General features: G+C 43.3%; 1 protein-coding gene across 1 annotated transcript in view; it reads right to left on the bottom strand.

Moving 5' to 3' along the window:
* Positions 1-3,337: 3,337 nt before the first annotated feature.
* MTFMT (mitochondrial methionyl-tRNA formyltransferase) overlaps positions 3,338-17,263 on the bottom strand; it is a 29,944-nt gene continuing 16,018 nt past the window's right edge. Inside the window, exons 5-9 of the mRNA XM_049778155.1 lie at positions 17,138-17,213; positions 13,286-13,377; positions 5,955-6,033; positions 4,808-4,890; positions 3,338-3,591 (exon numbers count right to left, since the gene is read on the bottom strand). Of these exons, the coding sequence (XP_049634112.1) occupies positions 3,394-3,591; positions 4,808-4,890; positions 5,955-6,033; positions 13,286-13,377; positions 17,138-17,213 (528 nt within the window). The 3' untranslated portion in view covers positions 3,338-3,393. The remainder of the gene's footprint in view (positions 3,592-4,807; positions 4,891-5,954; positions 6,034-13,285; positions 13,378-17,137; positions 17,214-17,263) is intronic.

Here is a 17,263-nt window from a genome sequence, read left to right as displayed (position 1 = left end):
TGCTTGGAGCACGAAGGTATCTCAGAAACCATTTTGGGATGCTGGGGATCAAACCTGGGTTGGCTGCATGAAAGGTAAACACCTTACCTGCTGTACTATTGCTCCAGTCCAATGGTCCTCAAACTATAGCCCTCGGGCCACATATTGTATTTATTCCCATTTTGTTTCTTCACTTCTAAATAAGATATATGCAGTGTGCATAGAAATTTGTTCATATTTTTTGTTTTACTATAATCTGGCCCTCCAACAGTCTGAAGGACAGAAAACCTCCTAGGTGTTGGAGTTGTGTTTTTTTATTCTTTTTGATTCTGAAGATTTGCACTTAGGGATCACTCCAGCTGGCACTCAGGGGATCCTATTCAGTGCTAGTGATTGAATTTAGTCAACTGCATGCTAGGCAAGCGCCTTTCCCAGTACTCTCTCTCAAGCTCCCAAAACTTGTTTTTTCAGTCCTGCCAACATCATCCTTTCAAAGACATGTGGACTGTGACTATTGATCCAATTCAGCTGAGATATGAGGCAGAAAATGAATATGCTTTCATTATTGCCTGATGTAATCTGGATCAGAGGCAGAAAGATGGGGATTATCAAATACACAGTGGAATTTTTACAATGCCTAAGATAGCTCCCTAAATGATAGTTTTATTATTTGTACCTAATGTGCCTAGCAAATATTTATAATCAGTAATGAAATGATTATTTCATTATTATTAGCATTATTATTACTGCTAATTATTTATAAATACAGAGTTACAAAACCTGAGTTTCTTCCTTGCATAAGGCTGTCCCTCTCCAGATTACACTCTCAGATTAAAGTTCTCTGTTTGCCAGTTATCAACATACTAGAAAAATGAGGATCACTAATAGTACCTGCAGACAGGAGACATAGTACAGGGTTAAATCACCTGTCTTGCATGCAATTATTTCTAGTCCAATTCTTTTTTTTTTGTGGTTTTTGGGTCACACCCGGCAGTGCTCGGGTTATTCCTGGCTCCAGGCTCAGAAATTGCTCCTGGCAGGCACGGGGGACCATATGGGGTGCCGGGATTCGAACTGATGACCTCCAGCATGAAAGGCAAATGCCTTACCTCCATGCTATCTCTCCGGCCCCTCTAGTCCAATTCTTGACACTGCCAGGAGTAATTCTGCCAGAAGTGGCCCCTGAGCAGTCAGGTGTGTAAAGATAAATTAATAACAATATAATATAATAAGAACAATAGAATCTGACTCAGGGTTATTAAAAAGATCACAATATAGTGCAGGGAAAGTCTTTTGTTAATACAATATATGTAGCTTACGTGGGACTGTAGACCACTGTACTATAGGTATTGTGCTAGATGTACCAAGTATTATTTTTCATAATAAATTGGCAGGGCTTACATTCAATTAATGTGCTGTCCAAGACCCTTTTTCTTAACATTTTGCATTTTCTTCTTTTTTTTTTGGTTTTTGGGTCATGCCCAGCAATGCTCAGGGGTTACTCCTGGCTCTATGCTTAGAAATCGCTCCTGGCAGGCCCAGGAGACCATATGGGATGCCAGATTCTCTTCAGCCTCACGTTATGCATTTTCATCTTGAAATGGTTTGATGAGTTAAAAAAAATGGCAGAAAGCCAGAATAATAATACAGCAGGTTTTGACCCCCAGCATCCCATAATTTCTGAATGCCAAGCCAGGAGTACACTGCCTGAGTGTAGGTCCTAACCCCTCACACCCAAAAGGAGAAAATAAATAGGTTGTAATATAAAACTAATAAACATCCTTAATAGCAATTATGGTCAAGAGCTTCATTGTTAGTTTATAACTTACTTGGTTTCACCCAAAACAAAGATCATCTCTGGTTTCTTTGTATCTCTTTGTTCACAACTTGATTTCACCCAAAACAGATTTTCCTACTTACACATGTCTCAAGCAAACCAGGTAGGCATCTCTCTTCTCTCTCTCTCTCTCTTTTTTTTTTTTTTTTGGTTTTTAGGTCTCACCCGGCAGTGCTCAGGAGTTACTCCTGGCTCCATGCTCAGAAGTCGCTCCTGGCGAGCACGGGGGACCATATGGGACGCCGGGATTCGAACCGATGACCTTTTGCATGAGAGGCAAACGCCTTACCTCCATGCTATCTCTCCGGCCCCCTCTCTCTCTCTTGCTCTCTCTGTCTCTTCCTCTCTCTCCCAGCTTTATTTGGATTATTTCCTGCAGCTACCCTTGCTCCAGACCCACCTCCCCTGGGTGAAAATATGGTGTTTGGGGGCCATTACACTCCATTTTATGCTTAGAAGCTGTTTGGTTTTTGGGTCACACCTGGTGGCACTCAGGGGTTCTTCCTGGTCCAGTATTCAGAAATTATTCATGGCAGGCTCCGGGTTACCATATGGGATGCCAGGGATCAAACCTGGGTCATCTGTATGCAAGGCAAGTGCCCTACCCTCTGTGTTACCTATGGTGCTATTGCTCCAATCCTCAGAAACAGTTCTTTTGTTCCTCAAACCAAGAGTAAAATCTATCCCTTTAAAAATATAAACAGGGAGCAGAGAGATAGTATAGTGGGCAGGGCATTTGCCTTGCAAGCAGTCGACTTAGGTTTGATTCCTGGCACCTCATATGGTCCTGAGTCCTGCCAGGAATGACCCAAGTGCAGGGCCAGGAATAAACCCTGAGCATAATTGGATGTGGCCCCAAAAAACAAATGTGATTTTCATATTCTTTGTACTATCTTTAGTTATCTGGACCTCTTTTTCATCATTCCTAATATCAAATGTTGAATTATAATCATTGGCTCATTTCCACTCTAAAGTCACTTTTCTGGCCCAGAGAGAAAGCTTAAAGGGATGGAGCGCACAGACCTGCCTGCAGGGGGCTCCCAAGCACCATTTTTGAGATGGCAGTGCAAGGCCTTATATATGGCCAACTGAGAAGTTTGATCCCTGGTATCCCCTATGGCTCCCTACACCCTGCCAGGAGTGATCACTGAGCACCACCACCAGGTGTGGCCCAAACCTCCATCCACACTCTCAGCGCCCTCCCCCAATAAAAGGGTCAACTTCTATGGCCTTCCAGTTCTGCACTCAGGAATCACACCTGGGGTGCTGGGGATTGAACCCAGGTGAGCCATGTGCAAGGTAAATGCCCTACCTATAACCCTAGTTACTCCTGCTCTTAGGGAAAGACACAATTTCCTTGAGTTTGATATTTAATATAAATAAAAATTTATTTAAACTTATATTGTTATATAAGTAGAAAAAGTCTTTAACCACTATTAGGCCAAAATTCAAAAGTGTTGTTATTCTGTTTGCCAGTAATATCTCAGCAGAATCATCTTCACAAGCCAGGTGATTTTCCTCGTAAAGTCTTCTGAGGTGTTATACATATCTGGTAGGTCTCATCATCCTCTTCTGATCTACTTACTGTACTGCTGCCGGGCCACATTTTTTGTCCCCTGATTCTTCTTTGTTGGGAGTCTGAGAGTCTGAAATCTGCACTGGCTTGGTTGAACTTGAGAACTTTTCTGGTACCAGGGGTGCAAATAGCCATTGTAGAAATCCGTAGCTGTCAGTTTCTTTTTGAGGATCACTGATTGAACACCAATCAAGCCATCCTAAAGGGCAAAAGACACGGTGATGAGGCAATGGCAAAACCAAGGATATTTTAATTTATAAAATAATTGTCATGGGGGCCCGCAGAGATAGCACAGCGGTGTTTGCCCTGCAAGCAGCCGATCCAGGACCAAAGGTGGTTGGTTCGAATCCCGGTGTCCCACATGGTCCCCCGTGCCTGCCAGGAGCTATTTCTGAGCAGCCAGCCAGGAGTAACCCCTGAGCAACGTCGGGTGTGGCCCAAAAAACAAAACAAAACAAAACAAAAAAATAATTGTCATGGGGCTGGGAAGGTGGCGCTAGAGGTAAGGTGTCTGCCTTGCTAGCGCTAGCCAAGGAACGGACCGTGGTTCGATCCCCCAGCGTCCCATATGGTCCCCCCAAGCCAGGGGTGATTTCTGAGCACATAGCCAGGAGTAACCCCTGAGCGTCAAACGGGTGTGGCCCAAAAACCAAAAAGAAAAAAAAAATTGTCATAAGGGGCCAGAGAGATATCACAGCGGTAAGGCGTTTGCCTCGCAAGCAGCTGATTCAGGATGAACGGTGGTTCAAATCCCGGCATCCCAAATGGTCCCCCGAGCCTGCCAGGAACCATTTCTGAGCGTAGAGTTAGGGGTAACCCCTAAGGGCTGCTGAGTGTGACCCCCCCAAAAAAAAATCATCACGAAAGTTGAAGTGGGCAGGACTCTTGCCTTGCACAATGCCAACCTAGTTTTAATTCCTGGAGCCCCATACAGTCCCCCAAGTGATCCCTGAGCATAGAGCCCAATGCCCAAATCATCCCCCAAACTTAAAGATACTCAATCTTTTATTTTTTGAATAATAATAATGCCTTGAAAAACTTTATACTTTAAAATTATTAGAAATTTTAATTAAGGGGCCAGTGCAGTGGCGCTAGAGGTAAGGTGCCTACCTTGCCTGTGCTAGCCTAGGATGAACCGCAGTTCGATCCCCCGGCATCCCATATGGTCCCCCAAGCCAGGAGCAACTTCTGAGCGCATAGCCAGGAGTAACCCTTGAGCATCACCATCTCTGGGTGTGACCCCAAAACAAAACAAGACAAAAAAACAAACAAACAAAAAAAGAAATTTTAATTAAAAATTAAACTATCCATTGGTTTGATTTGATGGGACATCCAAGTTGAGTGAAAAAAAATTTAACCAAAACTCAGGAAAAAAAAAAACAGATGGGATGATTTGAAATATAAGGAAAATATACCTTGCAACCAACCAGGAGTATTTGTGACTTTCTGTGGTATATTATAGATCCAGGAATAACAGCCTGTCCAGTTAACTTTGAATCTAAAGGTAGGGGAGAAGACATGAGGGAAGAAAGAATAATTATGCAACCTTACAATGCTGCCAAAAAAATCACAAACCATCTTGGGAGACATGTGTGGTTGGAGAGGGCATGTCCATACATGTTCTGATTCATGGTGGGTTGGGATGAGGTGCTATTGTGTGTATGCGAGAGCGTGCATTAAAACCAAAGAAAACCTTCTCTAACACAGAAGCTATGAGAACAATACATCAGTTCCCTACTGCTCTACCTACACAGCTGAATAAGCTGGCCTTTCCCTCCATGACCAAACAAGCCCCAATTCTTGGCATCCTGAATGAGATCAGCTCACTCTGCGGATCACTTCACTCCCACCCACTGTACTAGCAGGCCTGAGGATAGTGTAACCTGGAAATGCTGTCTCTTGGTTCAGTCTCAGAGTCCTCAACCTGAGGACTGAGGATATGAGACTCTGGGTGCACCAGGATATTTCAAGTGCATCATAGTTAAAAGTCACATAAATGGGAGTGAGAAGTGGCAATATCACAGGAAGGAAATGCGGTTGAGGGGGCAGAGTTGGGAAATAAGGCTCTAGATCTTTTCATTATGCTATTCAGCAGAATCAAATGAACCCCTTCATTCTGTGCTCCCCCAAAACCTTAGGCAACTGCAGAACTTAAAGTGGGAGAGCAACACTCTCAGCCTGGTTCCCAGGTTCTCCTGATGATAAAATGAGAGTATACAGTTGAATGGAAAGAAAGAGAACAATGAAGGATTATCATTACTGAACTAATGAGCTAAATTCAAATTTTTTGTTTGTTTTGTTTTGGGCCACACCCGTTGAAACTCAGGGGTTATTCCTGGCTATGCGCTCAGAAATCGCTCCTGGCTTGGGGGACCATATGGGACGCCGGGGATAGAACCTCGGTCTGTCCTAGGCTAGCATTCGCAAGGCAGACAGACGCCTTACTTCTAGCGCCACCGCTCCGGCCCCTAAATTCCAATTTTTAAACAACATGGCCTATGGTAAAAACATATTCAAAGAGAAAACAGGGTCAATCCATATCAGATATTTTAAAGTTAGTACCAGTGATGACTGAACTCTGAACTTCTACCAAATCCAGAAGTTTAATGACAGTATCCATCCATACGGTCTGCAAAGGAACCTGCAGATAAGATGAAAGAATATATGATAAAGGAATATGATGAAATCTTTTTCTGTTTTTTTTTTTTTGGGGGGGGCATTCCCAGTAATGCTCAGGGTTTACTTACTCCTGTCTCTATACTCAAGAAATTACTCCTGGAGGTACTTGGAGGACCATAGAGGATGTCAGGGATCAATCCCAGGCCAGCCTTGGCAAAGCAAAAGCCTTACCCATTGTATTATGGCTTTGGCCATATTCTTCATTAATTTGGTTTGACTTCTCTCTCAATTACAAAGAAAATGGAGGTTATGGGCCTGGAGAGATAGCACAGCGGTGTTTGCCTTGCAAGCAGCCGATCCAGGACCAAAGGTGGTTGGTTCGAATCCCAGTGTCCCATAGGGTCCCCCGTGCCTGCCAGGAGCTATTTCTGAGCAAACAGCCAGGAGTAACCCCTGAGCACCATCGGGTGTGGCCCAAAAACAAACAAACAAACAAAAAACAAAAACAAACAAAAAGAAAATGGAGGTTACATCTTTGATTTATGACATAGAACATAACCTTAATCCTTTATATTGTTCCAGGATACATAAACTTCAATGTGTTAAACACTTAACAATCAATGTTAATATTTTTATTAATACTTTAAAAATTCAATGCAAGCCTAAGAATTATGTTTAAATAATGGGAACAATCCTTCTTCCCTTCACAAGGACAGTGATTACGGTTAACAGTTAACAAAGATGTGCATATTTGGGCTGGAGAGATAGCATGGAGGTAAGGCATTTGCCTTTCATGCAGAAGGTTATTGGTTCAAATCCCGGCATCCCATACAGTCCCCGAGCCTGCCAGGAGAGATTTCTGAGCATAGAGCAAGGAGTAACCCCTGAGTGCTGCCGGGTGTGACCCCAAAAACCGAAAAAAAAAAAAAAAAGTATATTTGTATTTTCACAAAACACCATTGTCAAAAAATCTAGGACATACTGTTTTACAAGGTAGTTTATCACCTAGCCATGGAATATGGAACACTTATCTATTTCATGCCTTTGCTTTTCTGTATAGCATTCCATTTTTTATTTTGTTTTAATTTGGTTTGGTTTTTAGGCCACACCCAGTGGCGCTCAGGGGTTACTCCTGACTGTTCTCAGAAATTATTCCTGTCAGGTTGAGGGGACCATTTGGGATGCTGGGGATCAAATAGGTCAGCTATGTGCAAGGCAAATGCACTACCTGCTGTGCTATGGCCCCACATTCCATTTTTTGAATGTACCCAAAATATACAAACCCAACAGCCCGACAATGGTTGTTGATGTAGAGTCCTGAGGGGGTGATGCAGCTCAGATCCTCACCCCCAGTCCCAGGATTCACAGACCACCAATGGTGCTAGGACCGTCAGGCCACACAACGGCAGTGCTCCAGTGCCTCCAGGGTTGCCCCTCTATTGTTTGAAGGACCATACAGTGCTGTGGCTTGCAATCAGGTCAGGCATGTACTAGACATGTGTCCTAAGCGCACTACTACCTTCTGCCATACGTTTGAGTGTATTTTAATTAAGTTTATTCCTTTCATCTTGACACTTGCCAACATTGTCATTTTAGAGGTTACAAGAAAGAAGCAAATGCTTAAAAAAGGGTATTTTCCTCTTGGGTTAGTACTTCCTAATTTCGAGAGACTCAGGGCCAAAAAGACAGTATAGTGGATAGAGCGCTTGCCTTGCATGCTCCCAACCCAGGTTTGGTCCCCAGTACCACATATGATCCAGAGTCCCACCAGGAGTGATTCCTAAGCACATAAGCAGTAGTAAGCCTTGAACACTGTCCAACAAACAAGACAAAATCAAAAAAGAGGCTAGGGATATAGTACAGTGGGTGCAGGGCTTGCCTTGCTGGTTGCCCACCCAGATTCAACCCGCACCAGGAGTGACCCTCACACACAGTCAGGACTAAGCCCTGAGTATTGTATGGTGCTCAAAAAACAAATAAAAAGGGGCCGGGCGGTGGCGCTGGAGGTAAGGTGCCTGCCTTGCCTGCGCTAGCCTAGGAAGGACCGCGGTTCGATCCCCCAGCGTCCCATATGGTCCCCCAAGAAGCCAGGAGCAACTTCTGAGCGCATAGCCAGGAGTAACCCCTGAGCGTCACCAGGTGTGGCCCAAAAACAAAAAAACAAAACAAAAAAAAAACAAATAAAAAAAGTACATGGGCCAGAGAGGAAATATATCAGGTAGAGCACTTTCCTGCACACAACATGGTTCAATCCCTGGCGCTTCATATAGTCCAAAGCCCTGCCAGGCGTGATCCTGAGCACTGAGCCAGAGGAGAGCCCTAAACACTTCTAGGTGTGCCCCGCCCCAAACAAAAAATAAAATAGAGTACAATTCAAAAATATTTCTCTAAGAACTCAGAAACTTTCCTCATTTTCCTCATGTTTTTCTTTTTCATTTTTTAGAGCATCACCCGGTGATGCTCAGGGGTTACTTCTGGCTATGTGCTCAGGGGGATCGAACCTGGGTCAGCTTCGTGCAAGGCAAATGCCTTACCACTGCGCTATCGCTCCGGCCCATTTTCCTCATGTCTTTTTGTTTCTGTTTTTGTTTTGTTTTGTTTTGTTTTGTTTTTTGGGTCACACCTGGCAGCGCTCAGGGGTTCCTGGCTCTATGCTCAGAAATGGCTCCTGGCAGGCTCAGGGGACCATATGGGATGCCGAGATTCGAACCATAGTCCTTCTGCATGCAAGGCAAATGCCTTACCTCCATGCTATCTCTCCAGCCATTTTCCTCATGTTTTATCAGGCTGGTATAATTCTACTCTCTAAACCAGGGGTCTCAAACTCAATTTACCTGGGGGCCGCAGGAGGCAAAGTTGGGGTGAGGCAGGGCTGCATAAGGGATTTCACAAAAAAAGTCCTCAAATGTCATTATTAACAGTTTTAATTATTTCTTCTGAACATGAATAGAACATTGAGTGAAGATCATGAACAGTTCTTCTGAACATGGCATCTTTTGTCTATTCCTTGCTGCCAGAGACTTGACAGAGCTTCTTCTCACAAATCTGAACCACATTTGGCTTTAGAGAGGAAGCAGTTGAGACCCTCAGTAGGGCTTGAAGATGATCATCATTAAGTCTAGACCTGTACTTTGACTTATTGAAGTTCAATGTGGAGAATAACTTTTCACACAAATATGTGCTCCCAAAAAGGCACATGGTGCGCTTGAACATTCGGGAAAGCTCAGGGAAGCTGGGGGGCAATTCTCTCAAAAATTGCCCATGCATGTCTGCTTTTCCACTGATCTCCCTGAACCTGGCTTTGAGATCAGAGTTGCATTGCAGGTCAACGAGCTCCATTTGAAGCACAGAAGGGACATCTTGCACATCAAAGGAAAAGGGGTCCACAAAAATTTGGAAAGTGGCTCTGTGCTTTTTGAAGTCTGCAAATCTGTAATCAAATCCCTTCTCTAGCTTAAAAATAGCATCCACAAGTTCCTTGCATGCTGGGAAATGGCAAAGGTTTGTCTGAGAGAGCTGGGATTTCCATAACACAAGTTTGTGGAGAATGCTCTCACATTGTCATAGGTAGCACTGATAAGCTGACCCGGGCCTTGTAACATCTTGTTTAGTACATTCAGCTTATGTGTGATGTCAACAAGAAAAGCTAAGTCCATGAGCCATTTGTGATCCCTCAACTCAGAAACAGCATTCCCATCCTTCTCCATGAAGGCTTCACTTCTTCTCTCAACTCAAAAAATCTTTTCAGGACATTTCCCCTGCTGAGCCAACGTACCTCGGTGAAATAGAGCACATCTCCATATTCTGACTCCATTTCCTCTAACAGCATGGAATCTCCTGTGCTTTAAGCCCCTGGATCTGATTTGGTTGGTGCATTTCACAACAGACATCACATTGTCACACAGCAGGCATTTACTGCAAAGGGCCTGCTGATGGATAATGCAGTGAAGAGCAATGGCCCTCTTTACACCCTCCTCTTCAAGATTTTTTTGAACAAGTGCCACCAGCCCATTTTGTCTCCCTGTCATCGATGGCACTCCATCGGTTATTATTCCAACAAAATCTTCCATGGCAAACCTGCATTCTCAATGGCATCACACAGATGCCGAAATATCTCATTAGCGGTGGTCTGGCCACACATTGGAATTATTGTGAGCAGCTCCTCTGTCAATTCAAAATTGCAATCAACACCACAGACATAAATTGTGAGCTGTGCAGTGTCTGTTATATCTGTGTCCTCGTCAAGAGCAACTGAGTATGCATCAAAACATTTGGCTTTCTCACACAGTTGATGATAAATGTCACTTGACATGTCAGAAATGTGCTCTGCCACAGTGTTGGCAGAAAGGCCGATTTTGCTAAACGAACCTTTCTTTTCTGGACAGATAATACTTGCAGCCTGCAACATGCATTTTTTTTTTAACAAACTCTTTCTGTGAATGGTTTTCCTGCCTTAGCAATCATCTCACTAACCATGTAACTAGCTTCGACTGAAGCAACATTCTCTTTGGTTGCTTTCTTGAAGAGATTCTTTTTTTGGTTTTTGGGCCACACCGGGTGATGCTCAGGGGTTAGTCCTGGCTATATGCTCAGAAATCGCTCCTGGCTTTGGGGGACCATATGGGACGCCGGGGGATCAAACCACAGTCCGTCCTACACCAGCGCTTGCAAGGCAGGCACCTTATCTCTAGCGCCACCTTCCCGGCCCCGACTTGAAGAAATTTTGTTGCCTCATTAGACATGCTTTAAGACTGGCAACCCGCTTGGCTCTCTCATTTCCTTGATATTTTGCACATTCCTCAGCATGTTTAGTTGAATAATGACGTTTCAAGTTGTATTCCTTGTGCACTGCAACTTTCTCTGAGCAAATAAGACATGTGGCGATGCCCCTGTGCTCAACAAAGAAATACTGCATCTCCCACTTTTCCTGAAATTGTCTGTGCTTGTCATCAATCTTTCTCTTCACTGCAGGCTTTGATGAAGTCATGATGAAGGTAGGACAAAATCTAATTCTGTAATAAACTTCTCTCCCTTAGGCCTCCGATAATGCAAGGGACAGCGGGCAGGAGCAGCAGAAATGACGTCTGCGCTAGGCGCAAAGTATTCGCAATTATTCGCTTACCGAATATTCGCAATAAAAAATCGCATTAGTAAGAAAAAAATCGCAAAAAATCGCGAATACTGTGATATTTGAAGGCCGGCCACAGGCCACAAAATGTTGTATGGCGGGCCGCAAACCGCAGGCTGTGAGTTTGAGACTCCTGCTCGAAACAATGAAACTTTTTAGTTGTTGTTTTTGGTTTCTGGGCCATATGTGGTGGTTCTCAGAGGTGATTCCTGGCTCTGTACTCAGAAATTGCTCCTGGTAGGCTCGGGGGACTGTATGGGATGCCTGGAATAGAACCCGGGTCTGTCCCAGGCTAGCTGTTTGCAAGGCAAATGCCCTCCCACTATGTTATCTCTCTGGCTCTTAGACATTGAAATTTTTAAAATTCAATTGTAAAAAAGAACCAAACCACAGAGGCCTAGGAGACATAGGACAGTGGGTAGGGGAAGCCTGCCTTGTACACTGTCAATCCTGGTTTGAGCCCCAAAACCATGTATGGTCCCCAGAGCACCACTAGAAGTAATCCCTGAGCACTTCCATGAGCAATGCCTAACCACCCACAAATGTGGTCCCACCAAAACCAAGCACTCAAAATAACCAATGGGGGCCAGAGCAATAGAACAGCGGACAGGGTGCTTGCCTTGCATGCTGCTGACCAAGGTTCGATTCCCAGCATCTCATATAGTTCCCCAAGCACCACAGGGAAGGAGTGCAGAGCCAAGAGTGACCCCTGAACATTGCCCTGTGTAGCTAAAAAAAAAAGACAAAAACATTAAGCAGAAAGGCCTGCTAGAAAAAATTTGGCTTAGGAGTTAAAAGATCCAGTTCCATCACTTAGTAACTAGGCACTCCAAAAGCTATTCCATTTTCATTCCCCTCATTTATGAAATGGGATAATAAATTTGGTTATGGGAAACTACAAAATACATATTTAAATGCATTCTGCGAATCTGAAGAGCCTTATATAAACTAGTTTAATATTTAAGAAGTGAATTTCAGATATACAAAAGAATCGAAAACAGGAACTCAAACAGATAATGTTCATGGCATAATTACTGACAAGAGCTCAAAGGTGCAAACAACACAAACATCCACCAAAGATGAACAAAAGACCAAATTACAGTATTACATACAGTGAGTATTATTACATATTAAAAGGAATGACAGTCTGATATATTATGAACATGAAGTCATAATGCTGAGTGATGTGTCAAATACCAAAGGATCGACCTTGCATGATTCCACTGATATTACAGTACCTGGAATTAGCAAATTCCTATAGACAGAAAGTAAACTAGAGATTATCAATGACCATAGAGGGGAGAAAAGGGGGAGCTGGTGCTTAATGGGAAAACATTTGCAATTTGGGCCAGTGGGGCAGTTGTGCAACAACAAAATGTACTTAATGACATTAAACTGCAAAAGGTCAAAATGGTCAATTTGTTAAGTACTTTTTGTTTTGTTTTGGGGGAATACCCAGCAGTACTCAGGGGTTACTTCTGGTTCTGCACTCAGAAATGGCTCCTAGCAGGCTTGGGGGACCATATGGGATGCTGGGGATCAAACCTAGGTTGGTCTTGATTGGCCGCATGCAAGGCAAGCACTCTACGGCTCTGCTATCTATTGCTTTGTTATATATACCCTTGTTATGTATTTTACCAAATAAATTTTTTGTTTTTAATTTTTTTTTTAATTTTTTTTTTTTGTATGTGTGGTTTTGGGTCACACCCGGCAGCGCTCAGGGGTTACTCCTGGCTTTACGCTCAGAAATCATTCCTGGCAAGCTCGGGGGACCATATGGGATGCCGGGATTCAAACCACTGTCCTTCTTCTGCATGCAAGGCAAATGCCTTACCTCCATGCTATCTCTCCGGGCCCTTGTTTTTAATTTTTAATTTTGGGGCCACACTTCACAGGTCGAACCAGTAGTGCTCAGGGGAGCATTTGGACCAGGGAGTAAACTTGGGCTTCCCACATGCAAAGCATGAACTCAGCTCATTGAGCCATCTTTCTGACCCCCAAAACATTGTTTTTAAAAAATACAATGATATTTAAATTTTGTATTCTTAGGTTCAGTGTATGAAATAGTCATTTTCAGCAAAGTATTTCTAAAGTGAAAGACACTTACACACAGACAAGTAAATCTGTAATCTAACTTCTAACTTACTATACTTCCAACAGCTCGATAAAGTCTGAGGATCTGTTCTGAAGTTTGTTCTTCCCACTTGATGCAGCCAATACCAGCAGAAATTTTAGGGGCTATAAAATAAACATAATATCAAAAAAGAAATATCAGATTCATTGTTTGAAAACCCCCCCCCTTTTTTTTGGTCTTTGGGCCACACCTGGCAATGCTCAGGGATTACTCTTGGTTTACTCAGAATCACTCCTGGCAGGTTTGGGGGATCATATGGGATGTCAGGGAATAGAATCTGGGTTGACCATATGCAAGGCAAACACCCTACTCACTATGCTATTATTCCAGCCCCAAGCTGATCATTCTTAATGCCACTGAACAAATAAAAGAGAACTCATTATCCTGCTCCCAACTCTTGTGCATGCTGAAGAGGTTACATATTATAAAGTAACAAAATACATACATATAGGAGAAAATATGGGTGAATTTCTTTGTAATCCATGAGTGGTGTTGCATAAACACAATGCCAATAGAGTAAAAAAAAACATAAAACAGAAATACTTGCTATTTAGATCACAGTATTGATTTATATTTATGTTTTAATAATATCTACTTGTGGGGCCGGAGAGATAGCATGGAGGTAAAGCGTTTGCCTTTCATGCAGGAGGTCATCGGTTCGAATCCCGGCGTCCCATATGGTCCCCCGTGCCTGCCAGGAGCAATTTCTGAGCCTGGAGCCAGGAATAACCCCTGAGCACTGCCGGGTGTGACCCAAAAACCACAAAAAAAAAAAAAATAATATCTACTTGTAGGGGCCAGAGATAGCATGGAGGTAAGGCGTTTGCCTTGTGTGAAGAAGGTTGGTGGTTCGAATCCTGGCATTTCATGTGGTCCCCCGAATCTGCCAGGAGCGTTTTCTGAGCACAGAGCCAGGAGTAACCCCTGAGTGCTGCCAGGTGTGACCCCAAAACCAAAAAAAGTAATTATTTCCATTTTTATTTAGGGTAATGCTCAGGGCTTACTCTGGTTCTGCCCTCAGAGAACACTCTTTTTTTTTTTTTTTTTTTGGTTTTTGGGCCACACCCGGTGATGCTCAGGGGTTACTCCTGGCTGTCTGCTCAGAAATAGCTCCTGGCAGGCACGGGGGACCATATGGGACACTGGGATTTGAACCAACCACCTTAGGTCCTGGATTGGCTGCTTGCAAGGCAAACACCACTGTGCTATCTCTCTGGGCCCAGAGAACACTCTTATTGGGGGTTGGGGACAGTATGGAGTGCTGGTGACTGAACCTAGATTGGCCTTATGCAAGGAAAGCATCCTGGCTGTATACTATTGTTCCAGACCCATAAACTTATTTATATCCACTATTTAAAGTACTCTTAAAAAAATTTTTTTTTTTTACATCCAGCAGCACTCAGGTATTACTACTGGCTCTGCACTCAGAAATCACTCCTTGCAGGCTCAGGGGACCATATAGGATATTGAGGATTGAACCCGGGTCTCAGGTTAGCTGTGTGCAAGGCAAACACCCTACCACTATGCTACTGTTCTGGCCCCCTATTCCTAAAAAAACCGAGAAGACTAAAAAAAGCTGGCAGAGAAATGGGCAGAAGATATAACAGACTTTTTTTTTTTTTTTTAAAAAAAGCATATAGTTCATAAACATATTGAAAAGACCCTCAAACTCAGTGAAGCGGCAATGGAAATTGAATTATCCCTCCAGAAAACAAAATCACTTCATCTAGAAGATTAAAGTGATAAATGCATATATATTTCCAGGGCTGTGGCTGAGCTGTAGAGCACTTGCATACATGAAACCCTGGGTTCAATATCCAGGACCAAAGGAAAACCAACAAAACATGAATCAATTTATAGTGGCATCATGTAAAAGCCAGAATGGAAACAACCCAAATGTTCACCAACCGAGGGATCTACTGAACAAATTATGACATAGCAAGGCTGCTATAAAAAAGAACAGGAAAATACCTTATTATTAATGTTCCAAGGCAAGGGAGATGACTCAAACAAATGGGGGCCTGAGCAGTGGCGCAAGCAGTATTGGGTTTCAGGTTCGAATCCTGGCATATGGTCCCCCATATGATCCCCCGAGTGATTCCTGAGTGCAGCCAGGAGTAACCCCTAAGCGCTGTTGGGTGTGGGCCCCCCCACAAAAACAACAACAACAACAACAACAAAGAAAACAAAAGTTTCAGAGATGGGTTGAAGATCTGATAGTAGGGTCTTTACCTTGCATATAGCCAACCCAGGTTTGACCCAGGTTTGATCTGTTTGATCCCTAGCATCCCATATGGTTCTCTGAGCCTGCCAGGAATGATTCCTGAGTGCCACTGGGTGTGGCTCAAAAACCAAAAACCAGGGGCCGGAACGGTGGTGTAAGCAGTAGGCATTTGCCTTGTACGTCCCCCAAGCCAGGAACAATTTCTGAATGCATAGCCAGCAGTAACCCCTGAGCATCACTGGGTGTGGTCCAAAAAGCAAAAAAAAAAAAAGAACTCAAACTAACAGGATTGCAAAAGGCTAGACAAATCTAACTATATATCACACTAGACATCACTTGAAGAAGGGGGAATCACCTTCAGTAAGTTCGAATCCGGTGTCCCATATGGTCCCCCATGCCTGCCAGGAGCTATTTCTGAGCAGACAGCCAGGAGTAACCCCTGAGCACTGCCGGGTGTGGCCCAAAAAAAAAAAAAAAAAAAAAAGAGTCAATCCTGATTATCATCAGGTATGAACCCACCCCCCAAAAAAAACCCACAAAAAACGGGGGGAAAAGAATCATAACTCTGAATTCAAAAAGATATGGATATATACATATGTATACATATATGTTTTGCCTTATCCAGTGATACTTCTTGGAACATGCCTGCTAGGAACTAGATGGCTTCTAAATTCAACCTCTTACAATTAACAACAGGGAGATATCTGATTCCAGATCTATAAGGTGAGTGTGGGATATCTTGTGGTAGGAAGCAAAAAAATACTCCAATTCTAGTTGATGTGGGAGTGGGGATGCCAAAGATGCAGGCACCTACTTTGTTTTGCATATTTTTCAGGTGCTAGGGCCTTGCATATGTAAGATATGTTTCCTCCCTCTGTTCCACCTAGTTCTTCCAATCCGAAAGAGGCTCCCAACCACTAAATTTGAGACAACTTGAGCTAAACAGTAATTATAAATGTCACTAGGTATAAAACACAATAATCGAGGGGACTAGAAAGAGTATTGTGGATAGGGTGTTTGCCTTCCATATAGCTGACCCAGGTTCAATCTCTGGTACCTTATATTATTCCCTCAAGCACCACCAGGAGTAATTCCTGAGTACAGAGTCAGGGATCAGCCTGAGCACTGCCAGGTGTGACCCCAGAACTATTACAAACATACACACACATACAGACACAAACACACATTTAGCTACAAAATATGCTTTTAGACAATCAGAAAAATTTAGATGTGTGAATCAGATCTTCCAGATCAAGAGCTGCTTATTTTCCTTAGGAGCTGTATGCTAAAGTACTCAGGGATGAAATACCAGTATACAACTCTGAATGGGTTAAACAGAAATGAAAATATACACATAAAACATACACAGAGATAGAAACACAGCCTAACTTTGATAGGCTTGAATTTGGATGGGTGCTCACTATTTCACTCTATCAAGTTATATGTGTGTGTGTGTGGGGGGGGGGTTGGTTGGTTCAGGGTTCAGAGGATCAAATGCAAGCTTCATGCATCCACGTACCATTGAGCTATATGGCTGGTCTATGTTGGAAGGAAAACATTTCTGTATTTACTGAGGGACAGGGAGACCTTACTAGTAATCTTTGGCAAAGTCAGCACTCAACCTGGTCACCATCACTTACCATGAGTCACCCCCTCTGTGGGCTGCGGCTTCCCATGGTTGATACTGTCAGGCAGATTTTTCAAAACTGAAATCAGCTTTTAAAAAGAGAGAAGGGAGGGAAAGGAAGAGGGGGAGAGAGGGAGAG

The sequence above is a fragment of the Suncus etruscus genome, chromosome 1 (assembly GCF_024139225.1).
Source record: "Suncus etruscus isolate mSunEtr1 chromosome 1, mSunEtr1.pri.cur, whole genome shotgun sequence".
In the NCBI taxonomy this organism is placed as follows: Eukaryota; Metazoa; Chordata; class Mammalia; order Eulipotyphla; family Soricidae; genus Suncus; species Suncus etruscus.
Note: the sequence above shows the minus strand (reverse complement) of the source record. Positions and strands in the feature narration are given on the sequence as shown.